This window comes from Homarus americanus, unplaced genomic scaffold (genome assembly GCF_018991925.1).
Source record: "Homarus americanus isolate GMGI-L3 unplaced genomic scaffold, GMGI_Hamer_2.0 scaffold31037, whole genome shotgun sequence".
Classification (NCBI taxonomy): domain Eukaryota; kingdom Metazoa; phylum Arthropoda; class Malacostraca; order Decapoda; family Nephropidae; genus Homarus; species Homarus americanus.
The window spans coordinates 3,950,697-3,974,217 of NW_024722227.1; the positions used below are offsets into that span (position 1 = coordinate 3,950,697).

At 36.0% G+C, this 23,521-nt stretch overlaps 1 protein-coding gene across 1 annotated transcript in view; it reads right to left on the bottom strand.

Moving 5' to 3' along the window:
• Positions 1 to 23,521, bottom strand: part of LOC121862311 (methylcrotonoyl-CoA carboxylase subunit alpha, mitochondrial-like) — a 47,790-nt gene that overhangs the window by 18,265 nt on the left and 6,004 nt on the right. Inside the window, exons 4-9 of the mRNA XM_042360467.1 lie at positions 23,311 to 23,458; positions 13,166 to 13,303; positions 9,493 to 9,588; positions 5,756 to 5,965; positions 2,154 to 2,325; positions 984 to 1,105 (exon numbers count right to left, since the gene is read on the bottom strand). Coding sequence (XP_042216401.1) covers positions 984 to 1,105; positions 2,154 to 2,325; positions 5,756 to 5,965; positions 9,493 to 9,588; positions 13,166 to 13,303; positions 23,311 to 23,458 — 886 coding nt within the window. The remainder of the gene's footprint in view (positions 1 to 983; positions 1,106 to 2,153; positions 2,326 to 5,755; positions 5,966 to 9,492; positions 9,589 to 13,165; positions 13,304 to 23,310; positions 23,459 to 23,521) is intronic.

Sequence of the window (23,521 nt, forward strand, 5' to 3'; positions counted from 1 at the left end):
AGTTTCACTGCTATTTTGCTTCTCTGGTGATAGGAAGACACCAAACTGTTGAGAACTTACAGATACTATAGTACTGGTAAGAAATTTCTCATGCAAGGATATTGTTGTACAGCATTAATCAACTATTTGACAACCATCAGGAAGATTCCAGTGTAACTTGATGAAGTACAATAATCCCATACCTGCATCCAACATTCTACTCTCACTTAAACTTGCCCTTGCCATGCAACCTTTACTTTACAGTACTGTACTGTATAGTACTACAATCAAGAATCTTATGGGAGACTTAATGAATGACCTATGAGTGCCTGATTGGAAAACCTTGTCAAATTCCCAGAGCCGCTGTTCAAACACTGTACAGAAATTAGCAGATGGTTCTTTTTGTTTTGGTTTTGTATTACAGCAGCCTCAGTTTATTTTGAAACTTTTCCATTTCTTTTTTTTTTTTGTGGGTACCTCAATTATTACCTGGCTTAGCATTTGGCTATCACAATGAAAAAAGATTGATTAAGTTACTACCATTTCTTAATACAGTAATTAGAATGTACAATACTTTATTATCTACACTAAATACTGTGGGTTGTAAAGTGACTATATGGTGCCATTCTGAACATATTCATGGCCAAGAGTTACAACACAATAACTCTAATGTTTACATCTGGGACTGATTTAGTTTCATCCATGGAAACAAATTATTAGAAAAAAAATTTCCTTCCCATTTTTGGAACTTTTTTGTGGGTCACTAGGTCAGTCGGATTGAACATGGCCATGGTGTATTGCTCTTTTCTTCTTTTGTGTGTGTGTGTGTGTGTGTGTGTGTGTGTGTGTGTGTGTGTGTGTGTGTAATTTTCTTAATTTTTAAACCTGTTCAGTGAATGAGGACATATTTCAACCCCCTTACATATATGAACATTTACTCAGATATACTATTCATTTTATCTGAATTCAATTATTATCCTAAATCAATACAATACAGTACTTACATTGTAGTCAGCTAGACAAGTAGTAAGAGAATTGAGAGCATGAATGCGGTCATGGCCCCACACCACAAGCTTGGCTATCATTGGGTCATAATGTACTGACACTTCATCCCCTTGTCTCACACCTGAAATTTAACAACACTCTTAAGCATCTTGATGAGTGAAACAAATTATAAAAAAACTTATCTCATTACTGACAATGACCACTGTATGAAGGGGATAGGGACCTCAAAAAGCCATCGATAAGTGCTTGATTGTACATATCAATATTAATAACTTATGGGAAAAATAGGTTCTGTTCCCGAGCCTCTAAAGAGCCTAAATAAGTTTTATATCCTGCTGCTATTATGATTAAATAATGTCTAAATAACTCAAATAATTTCTAAACATAAAATCAACAAATTTATACAAAATAGAGACAAAAACAATAAATTTATACAAAATTAAGATTTATTTTCATTTACCTTATATGTTATGTATGTGACAGTAGCAAGCTGTAATCCCCCAGCTGTCACTACAAGTAATTTCGGGTTGACATACATAATTTTCTTCAATTTTTTAACTTTGTTACATGCACACACAATCTTTCATACAAACATCACAGGTTTCCCGGTCTCCGGTTTCCTCTTGTAATAACAGTGGACAGAGCGCCCAAATGGCTAGTAAGGTGATAAGTGGTGAAAAAAATAAAAATTAAATAAAAAATAAATAAACAAACTGCAGCTGGTTTGAAAACAGATTCCTTACATGCATTTTTATAAACATTTCATAGTCATGCTGGTTTAATGAATTTGCTGTTGCAACAGGCAGAATGAAAGACAAAGCTCATGTCTTCATCCTTCCCCAACAAGAAAATGGATTTCACATGTGAATAAATTCTTTGTACAGTACTGTACTACTATAGTATGGACAGTACCAAGATAAAATATTCTGATCATAGCCTAAAGAACTCAGTTTAATATTCTAGACTATCAATTCTTAATTTTCTCCAGGACTGTGTAATGGCTATACTGTACAAGCTAATCCCTCTTCCACACAAAAGAAATTACCATATTATATCAACAGGTTTTGGTACAAACTGTATAATTAACATTTTGTCTACTAGCAATACACAGAATTATACAGAAGGAAACTAGTTTTATAATAGGAGTAAATAACTTGGTATTCTTTTACCTGTATCAATCCTCACATGCTGATTAGGGTGTGGGGTAGAGAGGTGGATAAGGGGGCCTGCTCCAGGAAGGAAATCACCCTTAGGATCCTCAGCATATATCCTTGCTTCAAAGCTGTGTCCTGAGAGCTTAATTTCATCTTGTGTTAGAGGCAGAGGTTCCCCTGATGCAACCTGTCCATAATACATATTAACTATGACATATATATACAGTTTATGTGAGGGTTTGAAAATTTTCACCATTTCACTATAGCTCACCAGTACAGCACACTACTGATTCAACAAGAGAATGTGATTGAGAAATGGAAATGTCATGCAATATTGAAAAGTTGCTGCATTCAACAGGTTCATTTATTGATTCAATATTATTATATGATCAACCTCTTATGGTTTATGAGTTATCATAATTAATATATCATCTTCAATCATAAAATAAAATATATTATAGTACAATATATAATTTGTAATTTCAGTTGAAAATAAAATAAACTGTATCGGAAGGTACTCACTCAGAATGCATTCCTAGAAATAGAGCAAATCAGCTTACAACAGCTCATTGTAAAATACCAGATAGTATTTGAGATAGAGATATACATTCTTAACATCATTATTTATTACCATTCATTGATACATTTATGACTTAATTTGTCTACTTGTGCACTTACATAAATAATGAATGAATATCCAGGGAAAATGCAGACATATAATACTACACTACAATACAGGTTGACAACCCTTTATCCGAAATTCCGAAAACAGAAAAGCTCTAAAAACCGAAATTTTTTGTGGGGCTTTTTTTTTTTACAGGGATTAGCCCACCCGGGCATAAATCACTGACTCACATCGAGGCCTGGTGAGCGAAAATGTAACAGTAATAATAATTATAATACAGAGTAATAATAATTATTCATAGTAAATAAGATTTTTAATTAAAATAAGTACAGTACTGTACACCAAAATAAAATAATAATGATAACAATAATAATAATAATAGTAATAATAAAACATAATAAAATAAATGATTATAATAATAACAATAATACTGTAATAAAATAATAATAATAATAAAGAAATAGAAGAATGAAAAAAAAATCAAAAGTGAGAAATGCGACCTAGACCTATGAATTATTATTACAGTATTATTATTACAGTTATTATTATTATAATATTTTCGCCCCCCCCCCAAGGCCCCGATGTGGGTCAGTGATCTATGCCCGGCTGGGCTTATAGAGAGAGAGAGAAAAAAAAAAAAACTAACCATTCTGAAAACCGAAAAATTCCAAATTCCGAAATGCCTCTGGCCCCAAGGATTTCGGATAAGGGATTGTCAACATGTATTATATATTAAGTGCTATTTACTAAGTGGTGAAAACATGTTGTGGTAAGCATGAAAGATGGAGTGTTGTTAACATGGACAGGGAGGGCTAGGACCATCAGTTGTTTGTGCTTTGTATACAAAATTACAGGAATTAAAACGATACAATGACTCATCTGGGGTTTGAGTGTGAGATTTTTTCAGGAAACTTGATTATTTTATGATTATATTATATTTATTTGGCACATATTCGAAATCACCATGCTCAGGAGTACCTATAATGTGATTTTCAAAAAAATCTAATTTTGGGCCCAAACTGTCAAAAATGCAAGTCTTACACCTTAGTAATTTTTCGACCAAAATATACTTTTCTCTCAGAATTAAAATTTAAGGGGTTTAACTAATTAAGTACATACATAATAACACATTAACACCAAAATTGCACTTACAAAACCCATAATTGGAGATAAATTAGCATTGAAATGTGCCATTAAATTTTCCAAGCGTAATTACAATTAATAATTACCCCGCAGTCGAATCATGAACCTCATATTCGAAATCACCAAAAACAGGAGTACCTATAATGTGATTTTCAAAAAAATCTAATTTTGGGCCCAAACTGTCGAAAATGCAAGTCTTACACCTTAGTAATTTTTCGACCAAAATATACTTTTCTCTCAGAATTAAAAGTTAAGGGGTTTAACTAATTAAGTACATACAGAATTACACATTAACACAAAAATTGCACTTAAGAAACCCATAATTGGCAATAAATTAGCATTGAAATATGTCATTAAATTTTCCAAGCATCATTACAACCACTAATTACCCCGCAGTCGAATCGTGGACCTCATATTCGAAGTCACCATGCTCATGATTACCTATAAAGTGATTTTCAAAAAAATCTAATTTTGGGTCCAAACTCTCGAAAATGCAAGTCTTACACCTTGGTAATTTTTCGACCAAAATAAACTTTTCTCTCAGAATTAAAATTTAAGGGATTTAAATAATTAAGTACTTACAGAATAACGCATTAACATCAAAATCGCACTTACGAAACCCATAATTGGAGATAAATTAGCACTGAAAAATTTCATTAAATTTTCCAAGCGTAATTACAACCACTAATTACCCCACAGTCGAATCGTGGACCTCATATTCGAAATCAACATGCTCAGGAGTACCTATAGAGTAGGCTCTCGCCAATAATGTGAAAAACGCCGTTATTAGCGAAACCGTTATTTGTGTGACATTAAAATACATGTAAAAAGGGTTTATTGGCAGGTGGTGCAGCAGAACGAGAACAACAGAAGTTAACTCATGGTGATGTAAAGGAAACCATCGAGTATGCCGAGAGACTCAAGCTCATCCTGTCCAAAGACCCAGTAAATCACCGATATGAAGTCTCCAATAACTGTCTGTTGCAAACTATGGAGCCGTATATCCAGATGTATCACGACCACATCAACGCTAGCCATCAGTGTAACATCACCGAGTTCTTCACCCGCAACCCACCACAGCCAGCCCAAGTCAGTGACAGTGATGGTGACTTTGAGGGGTTTGTCAGGGAGGCCCTGATATCTGTGGTGGATAGTGATAGTGATTCACCTGAGGGCCACTAATCTCCCCTCTGCTTCGGAACCAGTCCCTATCCCCGTGTGCCCAACCATCTCTTCAACTAACATAAGTGATAAACCTTGATTTTTCTTTTACCTGGTACAGTATATTATTCTCTTATTGATATTTCTCTTCTATATTATGAGTGTGTGCATACCATCATAAAATTAAGATACTATTTTTACTACAACGTACGTATTGTGTAGGAAAAAGGGTAGTCTGGGGGTCGGCCCAGTCTCTATTTCAATTAATCCCATATGTTCTGTTATTTCGTTTACGCGTTTCTCGTTTTACACGGACCTCCACGGGTTCAATTGAGCGCGTAAATCAAGACTATACTGTACACTGTACATGTACTCGAATACTGTACTTGTACAGTACTGTACTTCCATTACCCTACCACAGGTTATTTTATCACTTCTCCATATTTTTACACTGCATTTTAACAATTCTCTACATCTGCCATTTTATAAGTTCTTCTCGTCTTTCATTTACTTTTTTCTGGTATTCTGATACACTGTGAATATAATGAAACATGAGGGAAACTGTTAATAAATTCAGGTTCAAGATGTTTTAAGATAATGATTAGCAAGCTGAAAGGAAAATTCCTTCTAAATAAAAGTCTTACTTTCAAGTAATATCTTGTGACTTCATACATAAAATACAACTTACCCTGAGCTGCCATTCTACCAGATCCGTGTTGGTAATCATCTCGGAGATTGGGTGTTCCACTTGCAGGCGGGTGTTCATCTCCATGAAGTAGAAATTATGAGAAGAATCCAGTATAAATTCCACAGTTCCTGCACCAACATAACCTACAGCACGTGCAGCACGTACGGCAGCTTCTCCCAATGAACGGCGAACTTCCCATGTCAGGCCAGGCTAAAATATGACAAAACCATCGTTTCTCATATTCTAATAGCATTAAACAATTAAGTAAACCCCCAAAAAGTTACAAATGTATTGGCAAAAATATAATACAGTAATAATAATAATAATAATAATAATAATAATAATAATAATAATAGAAATTCTTAAAAATTAATAAAAAAAGTAAAAATATATCTATTTGAATAATATATATATATATATATATATATATATATATATATATATATATATATATATATATATATATATATATATATATATATATATATATATATATATATATATATATATATATATATATATACACACACACACACACACACACACACAGTTGTACCCCGCTTAACGCGGTTTCACTTAATGCGATTTCTCATATACGCGGTGACTCGCCAGAACCGAACTTTCACTTAACGCGGTTCATCTACTCATATACGCGGGAAGCGGCGCGGGCACGATGCACACAAGGTCGCCCAGCCATCAAAACATTACCGAGTTCCTCACCCGCCACCCACCACAGCCGGCCCAAGTCAGTGATAGTGATAATTATAGTGAGGATATGGACTTATATGGACTTTGAGGGGTTTGACAAAGAGGCCCTGCAAACCTCTGTGGTGGATAGTGATACAATTGATACAAGTGATACAGGTGAGGGCCAATAATCTGCCCTCTGCCTCGGAACCAACCCCTCATCCCCGTGTGCCCAGCCATCTTTTCTACTAATGTAAGTGTTAAAAAACCTAATATTATTGATATTTCTCTTAATTATTAATTGTGTGTGCATACCATCATAAAGTTAAGATAATATTTTTACTACAACATAGTTGTGTGTCGTCAAAAAGTGGAGTTTGGGGGTCGGGCCAGTCTTTATTGGAATTAATCCCATATGTTCTCTTGTTCACTTAACGCGGTACCCTGTGGGTTCAATTGACCGCGTTAAGCGGGGTATATGTATGTATGTATGTATGTGTGTATATATATATATATATATATATATATATATATATATATATATATATATATATATATATATATATATATATATATATATATATATATATATATATATATATATATATATATATATATATATATATATATATATATATATATATATATAGTGAGAAACAGCATATGTATGTTGTGTTGTCAAAGTAAGAGAAACAATTGAGACCTTGCAATTGTGTGTAAATGAGGCAGGAGTACCTCCCTGTTTGATAGCTGCTTACTACATGCTTGGTACCTGTATACAGTAATTTCCCCGTTAGCCAGAGTAATTGATGCAGAGCGGTTCTGAGTTTGAGAGATTTCTGGATATGTAGATGATTTTCCCATCTCTGGAATAAATCACATCCCTTACACTTTTTCCAGTACCGGTGAAAGATTTCCGGAAGTCTAAACTACGCATCTCATAAGAAGCGATTTAATTGCAGTTGGACAGATACAGAGCTGTAATTAATTATACAAACAACACTGTATACGTACAATATATCGTAAATACAGTAAACAAAATACAGTATACTATTGTACTCACCAGCAGATGCTGCTGTCCTGAGCTTATGATCCAGTGAGGCCAATTGGTGATATGATACAGGACGACCTGCCTTTGTCCGGTACCATCTACTGTAGCAGGTGTTGCAAACTGTCACTCTCCTCTCCCTCCATAAAAGAAGGCTTGCACACACACAGTATATTGTACATACACCCTCCACACACTAGCCAATAGTAAGCATACACTGCCCACTCAGTACTGTACATACAGTATGGTACTTTCACAATTACTGAATGTACAGTACAGTAAACATAACTGCAATAACTTTTTGTCTTAACACCACTTTAACAGTACAGTATTCTTCATTGATTATAAGCTAGTATAGTACTGCACAACAAAGATCGCATGTGATTGTATGTTAAGATTTTCCAGAATTGTTCTTGTAATTTTCAGAAAATGCACCTGATTTTCAACCTCGGAATTTGTTCCAAAACCCATAATTCAGAGAATTTTCCGGAAAAATTCTGAGTAAATTTCAATTCTGGCTATTAGAGAGTTCCGGGTTTAAGGGGGTTCAAGCTAATGGAGATATAGCTCAAGGGCGAATCCAGGGGGTGGGGGGGGGGGTCTGGATCCCCCTTTTCATCAGAAAATTCCAATACTTTTCTTTAACACAGTTTTGTTCTCAGGAATTTTTGTTTAGTAAAAAGTATTTATTATTGACTTCAGAATATCTCCTAATATAAAGTGTGCATGGCTTCAAAATGGCCTCAAAATGCCCATGATATTGGTCAGAATTCAAAAAAAAATTTGGGGTGGGGGGCGTGCGTACAGCGCCCCCCAAACACCCCAGTTGGGTGGACTTGCTGCGCTCGCCATGTTCCCCACCCACAACTTCTTGAACCCCCTTTTTTATATTCCTGGATCTGCCCCTGTTACTAACTACAGTACAGTATACTGTATATACCTGTATATTTTTTCTCAGAAATCAGAATCCCTTTTAACTGGAAGTTTCTGATAGCCAGAATTGAATGTTCTGAGAAAAATTTTTCGTTACCTGGAAAATTCCGGGGATGAGGGAATTTTTTCGGGGTTTGAGAGATGATGTAATGGGCAATTTCTGGAACTTCCGAGAACATTTTTCCGTTACCAGGTTTAAAACCTTTATTTTCGTAACAAGGCTAATGGTCTTATGTTACTTCTTCACAACACTAGCATCAGTAGCACTTGATGGCCACTTGGAAGCCATTTCGAATAATTAAAGTACAGAATTAAGAGCAAAAACACTTAAACATGCACGAACGCTGTGGAAGCCTAAAAAATACTGGCGTCGCTTGGGGACACTATGTGACGTTCCACGAGTGAGAACGTAGCGCGTCAAGATGAGAGGGGGGTGATGGGCTGCACAAAGTAGTCCAAAACGACGTTATAATGAAACGGCGGGACGTTATCCGAATCACAGGTATCTAAAGAATAGCGACGTTATAACGAGGACTTATTGTATATAAACAGCAAGAGCCCTGTAATAACATGAGCCATAAATTCTGTTTTCTATAGGAAGGAAAAAGGGAGAAAAAGGGTCATTACTCATTAGGTCTTTGTGGCCTTGAATGGCAACATTCACATCAATTGGAGACCCATTTCCTTTTCCCCTTTTTTAGGAATTGAAATACCAGGTATGACTGTATAAATACAGTACTGTATAACTATGAAAGCACTGCCACTATGCTCAAGAGAATTACACGGTAGCTCTGTTATGTGTTGACAGTGCATTATTTCAAGGGCTGCATGTAAGTCTGTAGATCACAAAAGACTACATATTACTACATATTATTTTATATTGTATGTGAATCTATTATAAATTTAGTAATTAATATTGAGCAATAACCACTTCAATGCAGGGAGGCAACTTTTAATATTTTATCTGACTAATGACAGACAGTTTATTCAGCTAAGAGGGGGAGCCCTTACACGAGGGATTAAGAGAAAAGTAATGATAAATTCATTGACGCACACATGAAGAACTTACAGCTGGTGCTTCTTCAATAATTTTCTGGTGGCGGCGCTGAACGGAACAATCCCTCTCAAACAAGTAGACATAATTACCATGATGGTCTCCAAAAACCTGTAAAGAAACAGGTACAGGTAGAGTATATATAATTACAACAATGATCCCCAAAACTGTTAAAGAAGCAAATTAAAGGTCCCAAAAGCCTGTTGCGAAATAAGTAATATTATTATGAATAGCATGATGTCCCATTTTAAGATAGAGAGGAAAACACAAATAACCTGCAAGTTATGTACCAGTAAAATATCCCCCGATAAAGCCTGTCTTGGCCAATGAATCAGTTATACCTACTGGCAGGAAACATCATCCAGGTACTCTTTAGAAAACTCTTTCATATTCGACAACTTTTGGACCATAGTGGTGCCAGTTAATAAAAAAAATCCATTTAAGTGAGATATATCTACTTAGGCAATTTATAACACAGAATAATATCAGATGTGAAATGTTTCCGAATGCCTTGAACAATAGAAATTAAGGAGGCCCTGTGCAGAGCTAACAGGGCAGTTGGGTATTGAGGACAATGTCAAAGTTCTGCATAGAGGTAGACTGAGATGGTTCAGGTATGTGCAGAAAATGGATGAGAGCTTCCATAAGGTAATCGAGGCTAATCCATGCAAGCATGGAAAATTACAGTAAGACATTGATATTGATGATGATGATGATGATGATGATGATAATGATGATTGTTCTTCTTGGGATTCAGGACTGCAAATCTAAAGGATGTAAAGGAATACCTCGCAATTTGCAACCCTGCTTATCTGCAATTGATATTTTAACCTCCGTATTCAATATTAGCAAAGCATACCCCACTTATTTGCTAATTAAAAATTACGAGCATGCAGAGGAGACGCTCACCCTACGTCTGTACCTGTACTTCCACACCACAGCATGAACAAACATGCTGAGCATTCTAGAATTCTTCATATGGCAATGGAGTAGAGTACATATAGTACTTCAGACAAGCTAGTTTAAACCCACCCGCCCACCCACCCCCACACACAGTGTTCTTTTGTATTGTTTTTATATTATTGTAGTTATTTTAATGCATTATATTACGGAGTGTACCTGGATATAAAAAAAGAATATTGCTATAAAATAAGAAATATGAAGAGTATGGGTGCGTATGTGTAAAGTGAACAAATGTGTGGATTTGGCATGTTGCCCAATTAGACTGTCCTTGCAGCTAGCTACAGCCTGTATACTAATTTGTCACTGCCTTAATCATTTCTGAGGCTATTGTACCCTGCCACCTCCCATCCTACCTAAACCCGACCCAGCTAACTGAGCCATTCATGCCTCACACGTGCCTCAATATATTTGTCTCTGATACACAGCTTTTAACAATGGATTCTCTTGCATACTCAGGGAAATTCTCAGCAAAATCTTTAATTTTGAGCATAGAATGCTGTTACAGTAAGAGTTGTGAACTGTTGTGTAGTAATGACCTACCAGAGAATGGTGTGATAGTAAGAGCTGTGAACTGTTGTAATAACCAAATTGTATACAGTAGTCCCTCGGTTAACGAACGCCTCGGTTAACGAAATTTCGGTTAACAAACTGCCTCCCATAAGATTCTTAAATTCGGTTAACGAACAAAAATTCGGTTAACGAATTTCTTACGAACCGACCTCAACATGTTTTCGCTTGCACTGGCCGGTCAACTAGCTTTAGTATAAGTCCGCCAATACATTAATCGGTTCTAGGGCTTAAATTCCTTACTATTTTAGTAAATATCAAGAAGTTTATACTATTCAATAATTTTAAAAGTTTAATATTCAATTTTTTAGTCATTTTAACAATTATTGAACATAATTGAAGGTAAAGTGACTAGTTTAATGCGCGGCATCCAGCCTCTTAACACAGCAAACAGGCGTTAGTCTCTCTCTGTTTTCACTGAAGGTAACATCTTGCTTGAGACTCTCTTCAACTAAACGCTTTTTTTCTGTGTTTCCAAGCTGTGGGTTCCTGCAGCGTTAGAGCAGCCCAACACAGTGACACGATCTTTCGATGCCTGTTGGTGATTCTGCATCCTCAGTAGTCAGTGTTCGCCTGGGAGTACAATGCCAATACAGTATAAGGCGGTTTCATCTGCAATGAGACCTGTTCGGGACTTAAATTTTCATCTGAAACTAACCTATCGAACTCATCCACAAACGCAGCAGCTGCTTCCTTGTCTGCCGACCATTTTTCACCACACACTGCACGAAACTTTATCCCATGTCGCTGCTTGAACTGCTGAAGCCACCCTTCAGTATAATCAAACGCATAATCTATTCCTGATTCTGCATGAAATAATTTTGCTTGCTGCCTCACCATCTCCCCGGACAGTTCCACACCTTCACTGACGCAGAGTTTAAACCACTTTATCAGAACTTTATCTAGCTGTGAACATCTTCCATCTTTCAATGTTTTCCTTACGGACATCTGTTTCTTTGATTCACTATCAGCAAAGAACTGGAGCAGCTTTCCTTTCTGTTTTTTTATGTCATACACTGTGGAAGCGCCAATGTTATACAAGTCGCATATGCTGTGAAACAGACACACCACTGTCGCGTTTTTTGAGAAGTTCAACCTTATCTTGTATAGACAACGTATGGTGTTTGCGCTTTACACCATGAGAAGCACTTCCTTTATTCAATGAAGACATGACTGGGGCTAAATAAGAGCAGTTTATAATAATAAATGAAGAAAACCACAGAGAATAACTTGCCGCTCCTCAAACACCTTGCCAACAGCTAAGTCTGCTAGTGGCGCAACCAAAACAGTAGCGGCGGATTGGCGGGGAGACCAGCACGAAATTTGAAATTACGGTGGCCAAATTATGTCCGAACCAGCAGACATAATTTGGAACCGGATTACTGATTGCCGGATATGAGGTGGTCTACCTGTATACAGTTAAATAACTAACAGGCCACGTTACCAACTTTCTCACTTTATATTCCTACAACTATAAATATTATACCTATACTGTATCTTCTATAGGAGTTTTGACTTGTTATGCCTAACACTTGCTTAAACACTGCTCCACAGCTGAACAAATTTAAAATAATTATTTTTATCTTTATTTTTTATTCTGCATACATATGTTCACTTGCATAAGAATACTGTATAACATGTTTTTAAGTTTCTATATTATTGTGTTTATTGCACATGCAGCGATAAGCCAGTTTACCAAAAGTTGCAATCTAAGGGTTAAAAAGGGCAGCAAAAGATACTTCAACTGTTGAATTTTATAGCTCCAGTAAAGATGAAACTGAGTGAATCAAAGATGATAGCCCATGAGGCACTATAAGGTGGTAAGAAAAATTCAACAAATAGAAAACCTGCTGTAGCATGTAAAATTGTATAAGCCCAACACTCCCTCTTTGAACAGTTTGGAAAAAAAAAAATCCTTGAATCTCTTGAGTCTGATGTAACTAAAAAAAATTAAATGGTTATGTGGTCAACTATATGAAATGATTTAGCCAGTATTTATTCCTAACATGAAAACTGGCAATGCACAACTCCTACAGGGGTTACAAAGCAAAGTCCTACAGGGCATAAAAGGACTACTGGTATACTGCATATCTTAAAATATATCACGGGAAAGTCTTTTTGTTACTATTAATCTCAAGTTGGCACCAAAGTCGCATACCTGGACTTCCACATGTCTTGGTCGTTCCACAAATTTTTCTATTAACATTACATCATCACCAAAGGATTTTGTAGCTTCACGTCTAGCAGATTCAAGTTGTGCATCAAATTCTTCTGGTTTCATGGCAATGCGCATTCCCTGAAAAGAAATTAGTGAATATCGTCTGATTTCTAAATAGCTACAAAGGTAAATATGTTGAGAAATTTTTCAAAAAAATTTCTTACTACTGTACTGTATTTTAAACATGTGTCATCAAATGTGGGAGACTTACAATTTCCCACATGATCAGCAAAAGTGAGAATAACAATATTTCATTCTGAAAATAGAAGTACAGGTACAGTTGAACCTTGCTATTCACAGGTGTTAGGTTTTATTAACCAATGCAAATTGTCAAAATCCCTGAATATATACAGTATTGTATTTCAGTACAGGTGTTCCTCAACTTATGAGCAAGTTATGTTCCTGAGGTGTGTTTGTAAGTCCAACTTTACTCTTGTAGATACTGAACAAATTGTAAAAAAACAAAATAAATAAAACAAAATAAATAATAATAATAATAATAAATAAAGGATGTACTTTGTACAGTACAGTTATACCCTACAGTTCAGCCTTAAAACCTGGCATACTCTTCTCTCTTAGGCAATTTATGTTCTATCTGGCATTTTCTTCCAATATAAAGGTCTCATCCACATTAAACACCCACTCGGTCATGTAACCACCTCTCTTTGATGATGTTCATATCTCTGAAAGTTTGTAAATTGAATGTTCGTAAGTAAAGGAGCACTTGCATGTTTTTCTTTAAAATATGCGCATACAATGGTGAAAACCATTAATACTGTAAACAATACTGGGTACTGTACTATGCTATACAGTTGTACTGAACCAATTTGTACATTATGTTAAAGATACTTAAGTCGATACTTATGTCACCCAAAAACACATCCATATACAGTACAGTATGGTGTTTTCAGTATGCTTTTCTGCATGAGTCACGCATAAACACAACTGTATATGGTACTTTCAGCATGTTTTCTGTCAATACGGTACAGTACACTGGACTATCATATTATGGAATGAATATGTTATTGAAAAGGTGGCCGTATCGCAAATATCCATAATGCAGACCATTTTCTTCCATATACTGCTACGGTAGTGATATTCCTGTTAGCCAGAACAATTGGTGCAAAGCTCTTCCGGGTATGAGAGATTTACGGATAATAAGACAACTCTCTCAAACCTGAAAAAATCCAACATTCCCAGAATTTTTCCGGGTAATATTATTACGTATTTTTTTTTTTTTGTATCTTCAAAAATTTTTCTTTATTCATTTTTTCTTTTAACCCCTACGTCCTGGTTGACGTTCCGGAATGATCATCTAGGGCGCCCCGGTTGACGTTCCGGAATGATCATCTAGGGCGCCCCGGTTGACGTTCCGGAATGATCATCTAGGGCGCCCCGGTTGAAGTTCCGGAATGATCATCTCGGGCACCCCGGTTGACGTTCCGGAATGATCATCTAGGGCGCCCCGGTTGACGTTCCGGAACGTACACCTTTTCGCGGCATTGTTTGAATGCCCAGCACGGGTTATCAGGTTCCAGCGTGACTACATGCCTGTCACGCCACAAGCTCGGCCACAGGGAAGCTTCCTGAATGTAAGTACAGTACAGTACCTACTTTTGTTAGTTTAATTTCCATTGTTTGTCCATTTTATCATGTTGTATCAAAGTAATATTGCTAAATGTAGTTTACTTGTATTGTAGTGTAGTATTACTGGAAAATAATGCTGTAATTATGTTATAAATGAATGTATTTGTGGAATTATTATTATTTATATGCATTACTTGCTCTACCAAACACAAAGACAGCCTGGCGACAGACTGTGTGTGTGTGTGTGTCGCCGAGCACTTTTTATGAAATATAATGCAAATAAAATCAATTATTAATGAATTATTTATAGGAAATAAGTATTATGATCAGTAAATATATGCATTACTGACCATCCCAGACACAAAGACAAGCAGAAAATGGCTGCTAAGTGTGTAATGACCACGAGCGTCAGCTGTCAAAACAACACTGTCCCCTTATCTCCCTCACCACTACTGCCACAGGGAAGTTTCTAGAGGGTCAATATATAGTTTTTCTTACTTATTTTTAACTGTTTTATCATTTAAAAAGGTTAAAAATTATTTTTGGAAAAGTAGATATTTCTCGATTTACCCCACATGAGGGTACAGCCAGCGGCACCCTAGCCCAGGGCATAGGAGTTAAGGGAATGAACCTCTAACCATAAAATCTTGAACAGCAAGGGTCTACTGTTGAGACACTCCTTGTGTTACGGATGACTCAGATCGCAGATTTTTTACTTTACGGATACTCTCCCATAAGTCCTATTTAAAATGAGCGGCAAGTAATTCCTGGGCCGAGTTGGGATATTTCAAACCATACCACACTTATGTTATGCTATGTTATGTTATGTTATGATTATTTTCTAACTCATAATTTTGGATAGATTTATGTACTTTTCTTTTTGTTACTGTACATACACACTGAATCTTGCATACAGAAAGTGTAAAATAATAAAAGAAATACTGGAAACCATCATAAGTATACAGTCGGCCCTTAACATATGCGGGTTTATAATACACTGATTTGCAAATACGCGTATTGCCCCGCCAGAGGAATATTCTGTACATTGAAGTAATTGAAGTACATTCAAATCGCGCGCCATTCAACTTGCGTGCGGCACCGAACACGGGACACCGCCCGCTCCCGCAACCTCACACACACACGCATAGCTCTCCCTCACTCAGTCAGTCTGGCTGTAACCACGCTTGTGTTGACATCAGCATTGTAGTTGCAAAAATATTACATTTCCGAGAATGTATTATATCAAGCACAGTATGAATAGAATATCACTAATATAAGAGTATTTTAACCGAAAACTACTAAAAAAAACGAGTAACATATCTTGAACATTGGAAGGTTAGGTAAAGTCTTTTGTTTTCATGTAGTTTATCCTAATTTACATTGAAATGCATTACGTTTCAGCATAACTACTATTTATTTCTGAGAATATGGAAATGTAATATTTTGCTGAAATGACGTACGTATTACAGTGGAAAGTGACGAAAGCAATGACTCGCTTTCTTTCGTTCAAAAGATGTTACCGTAATCGCTTTTCGAATGGTTTTCAGTTAAAAAACTGTTGTATTACAATAATATTCTATCCTAATTCACTTGTGATGCAACAGTTTTTTTAACTGAAAACCATTCGAAAAGCGATTACGGTAACATCTTTTGAACGAAAGAAAGCGAAAGTCATTGTTTTCGTCACGATTTTATCCCACTTTCCACTAATACGTACGTCATTTCAGCAAAAATATTACATTTCCGTGAATGTAGTATATCAAGCACAGTATGAATATAATATCATTGTAATATAACAGTATTTTAACCGAAAACTATTAAAAAACGAGTAACATCTCTTGAACATTGGAAGGTCAGGTAAAGTCTTTTGTTTTCGTCATGTATTTTATCATATTTTACATTGAAATACATCACGTTTCAGCAAAACTACTATTTATTTCTGAGAATATATTCATTCAGGCACAGTTTAGGTAAAATATACATGTGCTGTAACATTTTTTTAATTGAAAACGATTCGAAAAACACGTACCCTCTAGCCCTGTTCAAGGAGAAGACTGGGAGGAGCTGTTTGGTGCTTAAGACGATGACAAGGAAAATTATTTTGATGGATTTTAATGAAAATATTCAGAAAGACCCTGGCATTGTCAAGGAAAGTGGCTGCTGAAGGCTTCCAGGACATGGCAGTGGACGAAATTAGGGAGCTAATTGAAGAGCACGACACTGAGCTGACCGAGGAGATCTACAGGAGTTAGTAGACTCAGGCAAGGAAGAGGAAGCGAAAGGGAAAGAGGATGAGGAAGAGCACCAAGAAATAATGTTGGAGAAGTTGGGGGAGATGACCAGGAATATTGAGGCACTGAAAAACCTGGCCTATAGTATGGACCCCTCCATGGTGCGTGCCCTGAAATTCATGCGAGGGATGGATGACGTTTTCGCTCCATACAAAAACATCATGGAAGAAATGAAAGATGGAGACGACAACTCCCCATCACCATGTTCTTTGATCACCGAAGGAGAGATTTAACACCATCAATCACTGGCGGCAGTGAGGAAGCAGCTGAATCCACCGTTGTCCCCACTTCACCACCCGTTATGGAATTGAGTGACGATGAGCCCGATGACCCCCGTCCTGTCGCCGAGGATAGGTACTGTACAGTAAAGTGAAATTTTTATCTCTTTTTTTTTAATAGCTTTTCTTGCCATGTTTATTGTTTGTAAAAATGCACAGCACAGTACAGTTCAGTACTGTACATAGGAAGTGGAGGTGCAGTTATTCATAAAACATTTGTGTTCGTTGTCGGCAGTAGTGATGGTGAGGAGGTGGAGGAGGCAGAGGGGGTGGAGGAGGCCGAGGAGGTGGAGGAGGTAGAGGAAGGAGCGGAGGGAGCGAGTTGGGAGGAGTGGTGACCTTGGACGCGGGAGCAGGGACGAGTGGAGATACCAGCCAGTACATTACGGGTGTATTAATTGTTTTTATAGCTATTTTTGCATTTTAATGTTAAATATTGTACATTACATTTCAACAAAACTACCATTTATTTCTGAGAACATGGAAATGTAATATTTTTGCTGAAATGATGTATGTATTACAGTGGAAAGTGGGATAAAATTGTGACGAAAGCAATGACTTTCTCTTTCTTTCGTTCAAAAGATGTTACTGTAATCGCTTTTCGAATGGTTTTCAGTTGTGGGATTATAAGGCTACTGATAGGATAGAATATTATTGTAATACAGTCCGAGTACAACAGTTTTTTAACTGAAAACCATTTGAAAAGAGATTACGGTAAAATTTTTTGAATAACGAAAGAAAGCGAAAGTCATTGTTTTCATGATTTTATCCCACTTTCCACTGTAATATGTACGTCATTCCAGCAAAAATATTATATTTCCATATTTATTTCTGAGAATACCTATATTCATTCAGTCACAGTTAAGGTAAAATATACTTGTGATGTAATATTTTAATGAAAATACGGTATCGTAGTTTTCTTTTGTTTCAAATTTAATTAACAAAGATTGATGTTTCAAATGTAATGAACAAAAATTTATGTACAGTATCTATAAATAAACTTTAATAAATGAATACTTTGTTTTACATCGTTCTCTGCTACCATACCATGGATTTGGCTACTTTGGGCTTGCTATGATGACGCAAGAGATCTGCCCTGGCAACTGTACCGACACTCACAGCTGGTGGTGCGTTGGTGCATCGTTTCCATTGTCTACTGGTAGTTACTGGTAAATATTTTTCAACCTAACGAAACTATTACCCGTTTAGAGGTCGACCCCCAATTTTTTGCCAAATAATTTGGTCTTAAAAACTTGAACAACACACAGGTATATACGGTAAATAAGGACATGGGAGGACCAGGTTTTTTTTGGGGGAGCAGCACATATACGCGGATTTTTAACATCCACGGGTATCTCTGTTACATAACCCCCGCGTATGTCAAGGGCCGACTGTAAAGTATTTTCCACTCGCAATTTTAAGTAGATGCTTTATACAAAATTTTCTTTTATTTTTTCCCTCGATTACATACACACAAAATTCTACATAAAAAGAGTGTAAAAACAAATAAAATAAATAATTCTTACAACTAAGGGCTTCCAGCGTGAAACTGTGTGGCAAGTGAAGAGTCCGTGGTGCTACTGCATTGCTAAATGAGCACCGGGGGCAACTGTGACACAGTTTGTACACTAACTTGTATCAGTTTAGCTCTCTTTATGTTTTCATAAATGCTATTTATATGCTTTTGTTAAGATGTTTATATGCCTACAATTTTAAGTTTTAATGTTACAGTGTACAGTTAAAACTACTTTTAGGGGTGAATATAGTGATCTGAAAAGAGTTTTCACAGCCATACAGGGTTTACTGTACATTTTGTACATTTTAGGCCTGGCACTCCAAATTCATGAAAAATAAACCCTATCTGGCATCCCATAGGTACCAAGCATGCCTAAAAAATGGTCTCATACCTGTATACCAGTAATTGTACATACTCGTACATTATGGGTACTGTGTGAGTTCAACGATTATCTATGGAAGGGTCACTTCAGACTTATGGATAGCGGCCAGAATGGAACCCAGTTGTAATCAATTGAACGTCTGTACAAAATATGAAAAAACTGAAGTGGAAAGGGTATTGTGTGTAAGAGAGTTGGGTGGCTGGCTGGCTGAACTCGACAGAAATTCCCCTACCCCTTTATACCTACAGTATGCATTTCACAATACTGTACAGTAAAGCCTCCGATAATGGCGGTTCAACCAACGAAGATTCATATCTAAGACCCTGGTTAATTTAGGACCCAATTCAATTTACGCCATTATTTTCTTTGTATTTACGACAAAATTAAAAAAATATATATTACATTTTCGCATAAATAATAACTAAATCCTGATATTAAAAAGAAAAAAAAACGCCTCGCGCACAGAGGCTGCCGGACTTGTTAGTGGTAACGCCAGCATCACTATGGTAGTATAAATGATCGCAGCTGGCGGACCCTTTGTTTTCGCACATCTGAACAGGAAAAGGAGAAAAACTTTCTCAGGTTTCTTGCAGCATTTTTACATCCCTATTCAACATGAGCAAGAGAACAAGTGATGGTAGTGTAGTTTCAAAAGCTAATAAAAAGTGTATAAGCTTAGCCAAGAACTAGATGTGTTAAAACGATGTGAAAAAGGTGAGAGGTCTGTGGATATTATATGGAGCAAGCAATGAACATATTTTCTGAAGTGGATCCATTAACAGAACAAAGCATTAAAATTTAAATAAACACAAATGACCTCTACAGAAAGATACACAGTGGTCTCTTGGTTAACGAACGGTTCAATTAACGAATTACCTCCCATAAGGATCTTCAAATCGGTTAACAAACAAAACTTCGATTAACGAAATCCATACGACAAACACGTTTTGTTGTGAGCATCAGCTGATCAGCTGATGGGCTAGTCTGCCAATTCAGTAATTTGTTCTATGTTTACATTCGTTTCCAGTGGAGTAAATATCAAGAAAGTTGTGCTCTTTAATATTTTTGCATTTTTTATATTAAAATTATTGGTCATTTTAAATTTAGTGAACATATTGATAAAATATGCAGTACAGGGAACTAGTTTTTTGTGTGCCCATCAGCCGCTTGACTCACCCACCAGGCGTCAGTTTGGCTTTGTTTACAGTGGAGTGAACATCGATTTTGTTGGTGTCTTGAATATTTTTGCATTTTTACATTAAAATTATTGGTCATTCTGAAATTTAGTTAACATATAGAGCAGTGCAGTGTTGATTTAAATAAAATAATCTTGAATTACACCTAGTGAACTTAAAATTTTATTGGTGAAATTACTGCATCAAGCATGGGTCCCCTGAAAGGTGATTTCTCCTCCAACCCCACTTCCTTCTCTTCTCCCTTCTCCTCCACCCCACTTCTAATTCCCATCATCATCATCATCAACCAGGAACCTTCTACATACACACCTGAAAGTAAGTGTACTTTACTGCAATTTTTTTTTACTTTGTATGTACCTGTACTTTTCAGTGAGCTGGAACCAATTACCCAATATCCCATTGAAACAATGGATTCGGTTAACGAACGACTCTGTAGAACGAATTGTGTTCGTTAACTGAAGGACCACTTTATAATGAGAAAAGAAAGCAGCTGTGCAGGGTTCTTTCGACAGCTTGATTATTCGAAGGCCTAAACCATCAACTTCAGCTACACCATCAAATTCAGCATCATAAGAAGCTTCAACAACAACTTCAGGTTCAGTAGGTTTCAGCAACAGCTTTATGTAAAGCTACAGCTTCAGCCAGAGTTGAACCTACAGCTTCAGCCAGAGTTGAACCTACAGCTTCAGCCAGAGTTGAACCTACAGCTTCAGCCAGAGTTGAACCTGATGACTTCATTCTGAGTAAAAAATTCGCACAATATTCATTGGCTGTTCTTATGTTTTAGACTTTACCACCATTAGTGAGTAGAATTTTTTGTTTAAATTTGTAAATTTTATTTAAAACATATATGAACAGTAAACAAGTGTTGCTTTCATATTCATATGTAGAGAAATGACGATATGTTTTCACATGTACGCACTTACTGTACATACGTTGGCGTTACCAATCGTCTCGCTTTATTTCTTTACCATTAGTGGTTAGCTACTTCTAGTGTTCCATTTATTAACATTAAATAACATAACTTAAAACATACATACAGGTATTCAATTTTTTTACATTAAGTTCACTGCAGCTACAACCAGGGTCTTATTTTCTTCAGTTTCTTATGTAGAACCATCATCACTCATGAAAACAATGCCGTCTTGTCTCCTCTTGTGTGTGTTAATATTCTACGTATTATAAATGAATTGGATTGTTCATTTCACATATATAAACATTAATTCAATGAAATACATATTCAGTAATAAACAATAATGAATCTTTTGTACATATTCTTAAGATAAATGACTATGTTTCCTTGAGTGCCCATGTATACATTGGCGTTCCACTATCAGTCTCACTTTTTCTTTAATATCAGTGGTTACTTCTACTGTACATTAAATAACATTAATTAAACAATTTTTTACATTAATTTTACTACAATAACAACCAGGGTCTTATTTTCTCCAGTTTCAGGTGGATAACTGGCATTATGGGTGTAAACACTGACAACAATGCAGTCTCTTATCCTCTTGTGCATTTTAATATTCTACGTATTATGAATGAATTGTATTGTTCATTTCGCGATATAAAGATTAATTCAATAAAATACATATTCAGTAATAAACAATAATGAATCTTTTGTACATATTCTTAAAAAGATAAATGACGCGGTATCCTTAAATGCTCACGTATACGTTGGCGTTCCCAATCCATCTAACTTTTTTCTTTACCATTAGTGGTTAGCTACTTCTATTGTTTCATTTACAGTATTAACAATAAATTGCATTCCTTAAAACATACACTGTATATTCATTTTTTACATTAATTTTACTACAGCTACAGCCAGGGTCTTATTTTCTTTATTTTCTCATGTAGAACTATCGTCCCAGACTCCCAGCTGTAAACATAAACGAAAACAATGGCGTCCCATCTCCTCGTGTGACCATATTAGTATTCATTTATATTGTATAAGGTGCATTCAGAAATATTATTAAAGAATATTGTTTGCATTTTTCATTAATTGTATTGTTTTAGTGGGAAAAGAGGGTAAAAAGCCACACAAAAGATATGAAAAGATAATTATTATCGCTTATTTTAATGGTAATTAATGATTTGCAATACTATGATTCACCTTACACTGCAATATTGGAGGACACATTACAGTCGTTATTCGAGGCTTTACTGTAATCCCCATATTGTTTTGGTTCATTTGGTGCCAGGTTTATAAAACATTACCATAAAGCAGGGGTGTCAAACTCATGGCTCATGAGCCAAATGTGGCCCTTGGGATGGTCAGGTGTGGCCCGTGGGATGACGGTAAAATTTATCAGCCCGTGAAATTATGATAGAACTAGATATGAAGGAAAAAATGCAGATATGAAAGAGTCAGTAAATTCCTAAATCATCTTTACATCATTGTGGTAATACAGTAATTGAATTTATATTGTTCATGCTAGTAATAACACTCCTGAAAAGGGGAAAATTATTATAAATAGTGCAGTAATGCATATATATGCCTTTTGCTATCCTATTATTAGCGTTAATCATGTTTATTAAGTAAAGTGAATTTTACATACTTAAGATCAGACAAACCCAATTGAGATATTCCTGGTAAGCCAGGTAAGGCAATGTGTGAAGCTGTAAACCCCAATGCTTGTGTTGGCCCTGAAGAGGGCAACTAAAATAAGAATTGGCCCTCGAAAGGTTTTGAGTTTGACACCATTGCCATAAAGTAATAAATTTCTCTGGAAAAAAAAAAAAAAAAATAACCTAAATTGTTCAGTTTGTTTACATAGGCATCTCTGATCTTGGTGAAACCCTACAAAGTAACCTCTGCCTTCTTTAACATACCTTGCCACCACCACCTCGCACTGCCTTTATCATTACTGGAAAACCAATTTTTTCAGCTTCTTGACGTAACCGCACATCATTCTGATCTTCACCATGGTAACCAACAATCACTGGAACTGATGCCTCTGACATAATCTTCTTAGATGTACTGCAAAACACATATACCTGTACTTAAAAATATTTAACATTAAGTTTCATATTATGTACATAC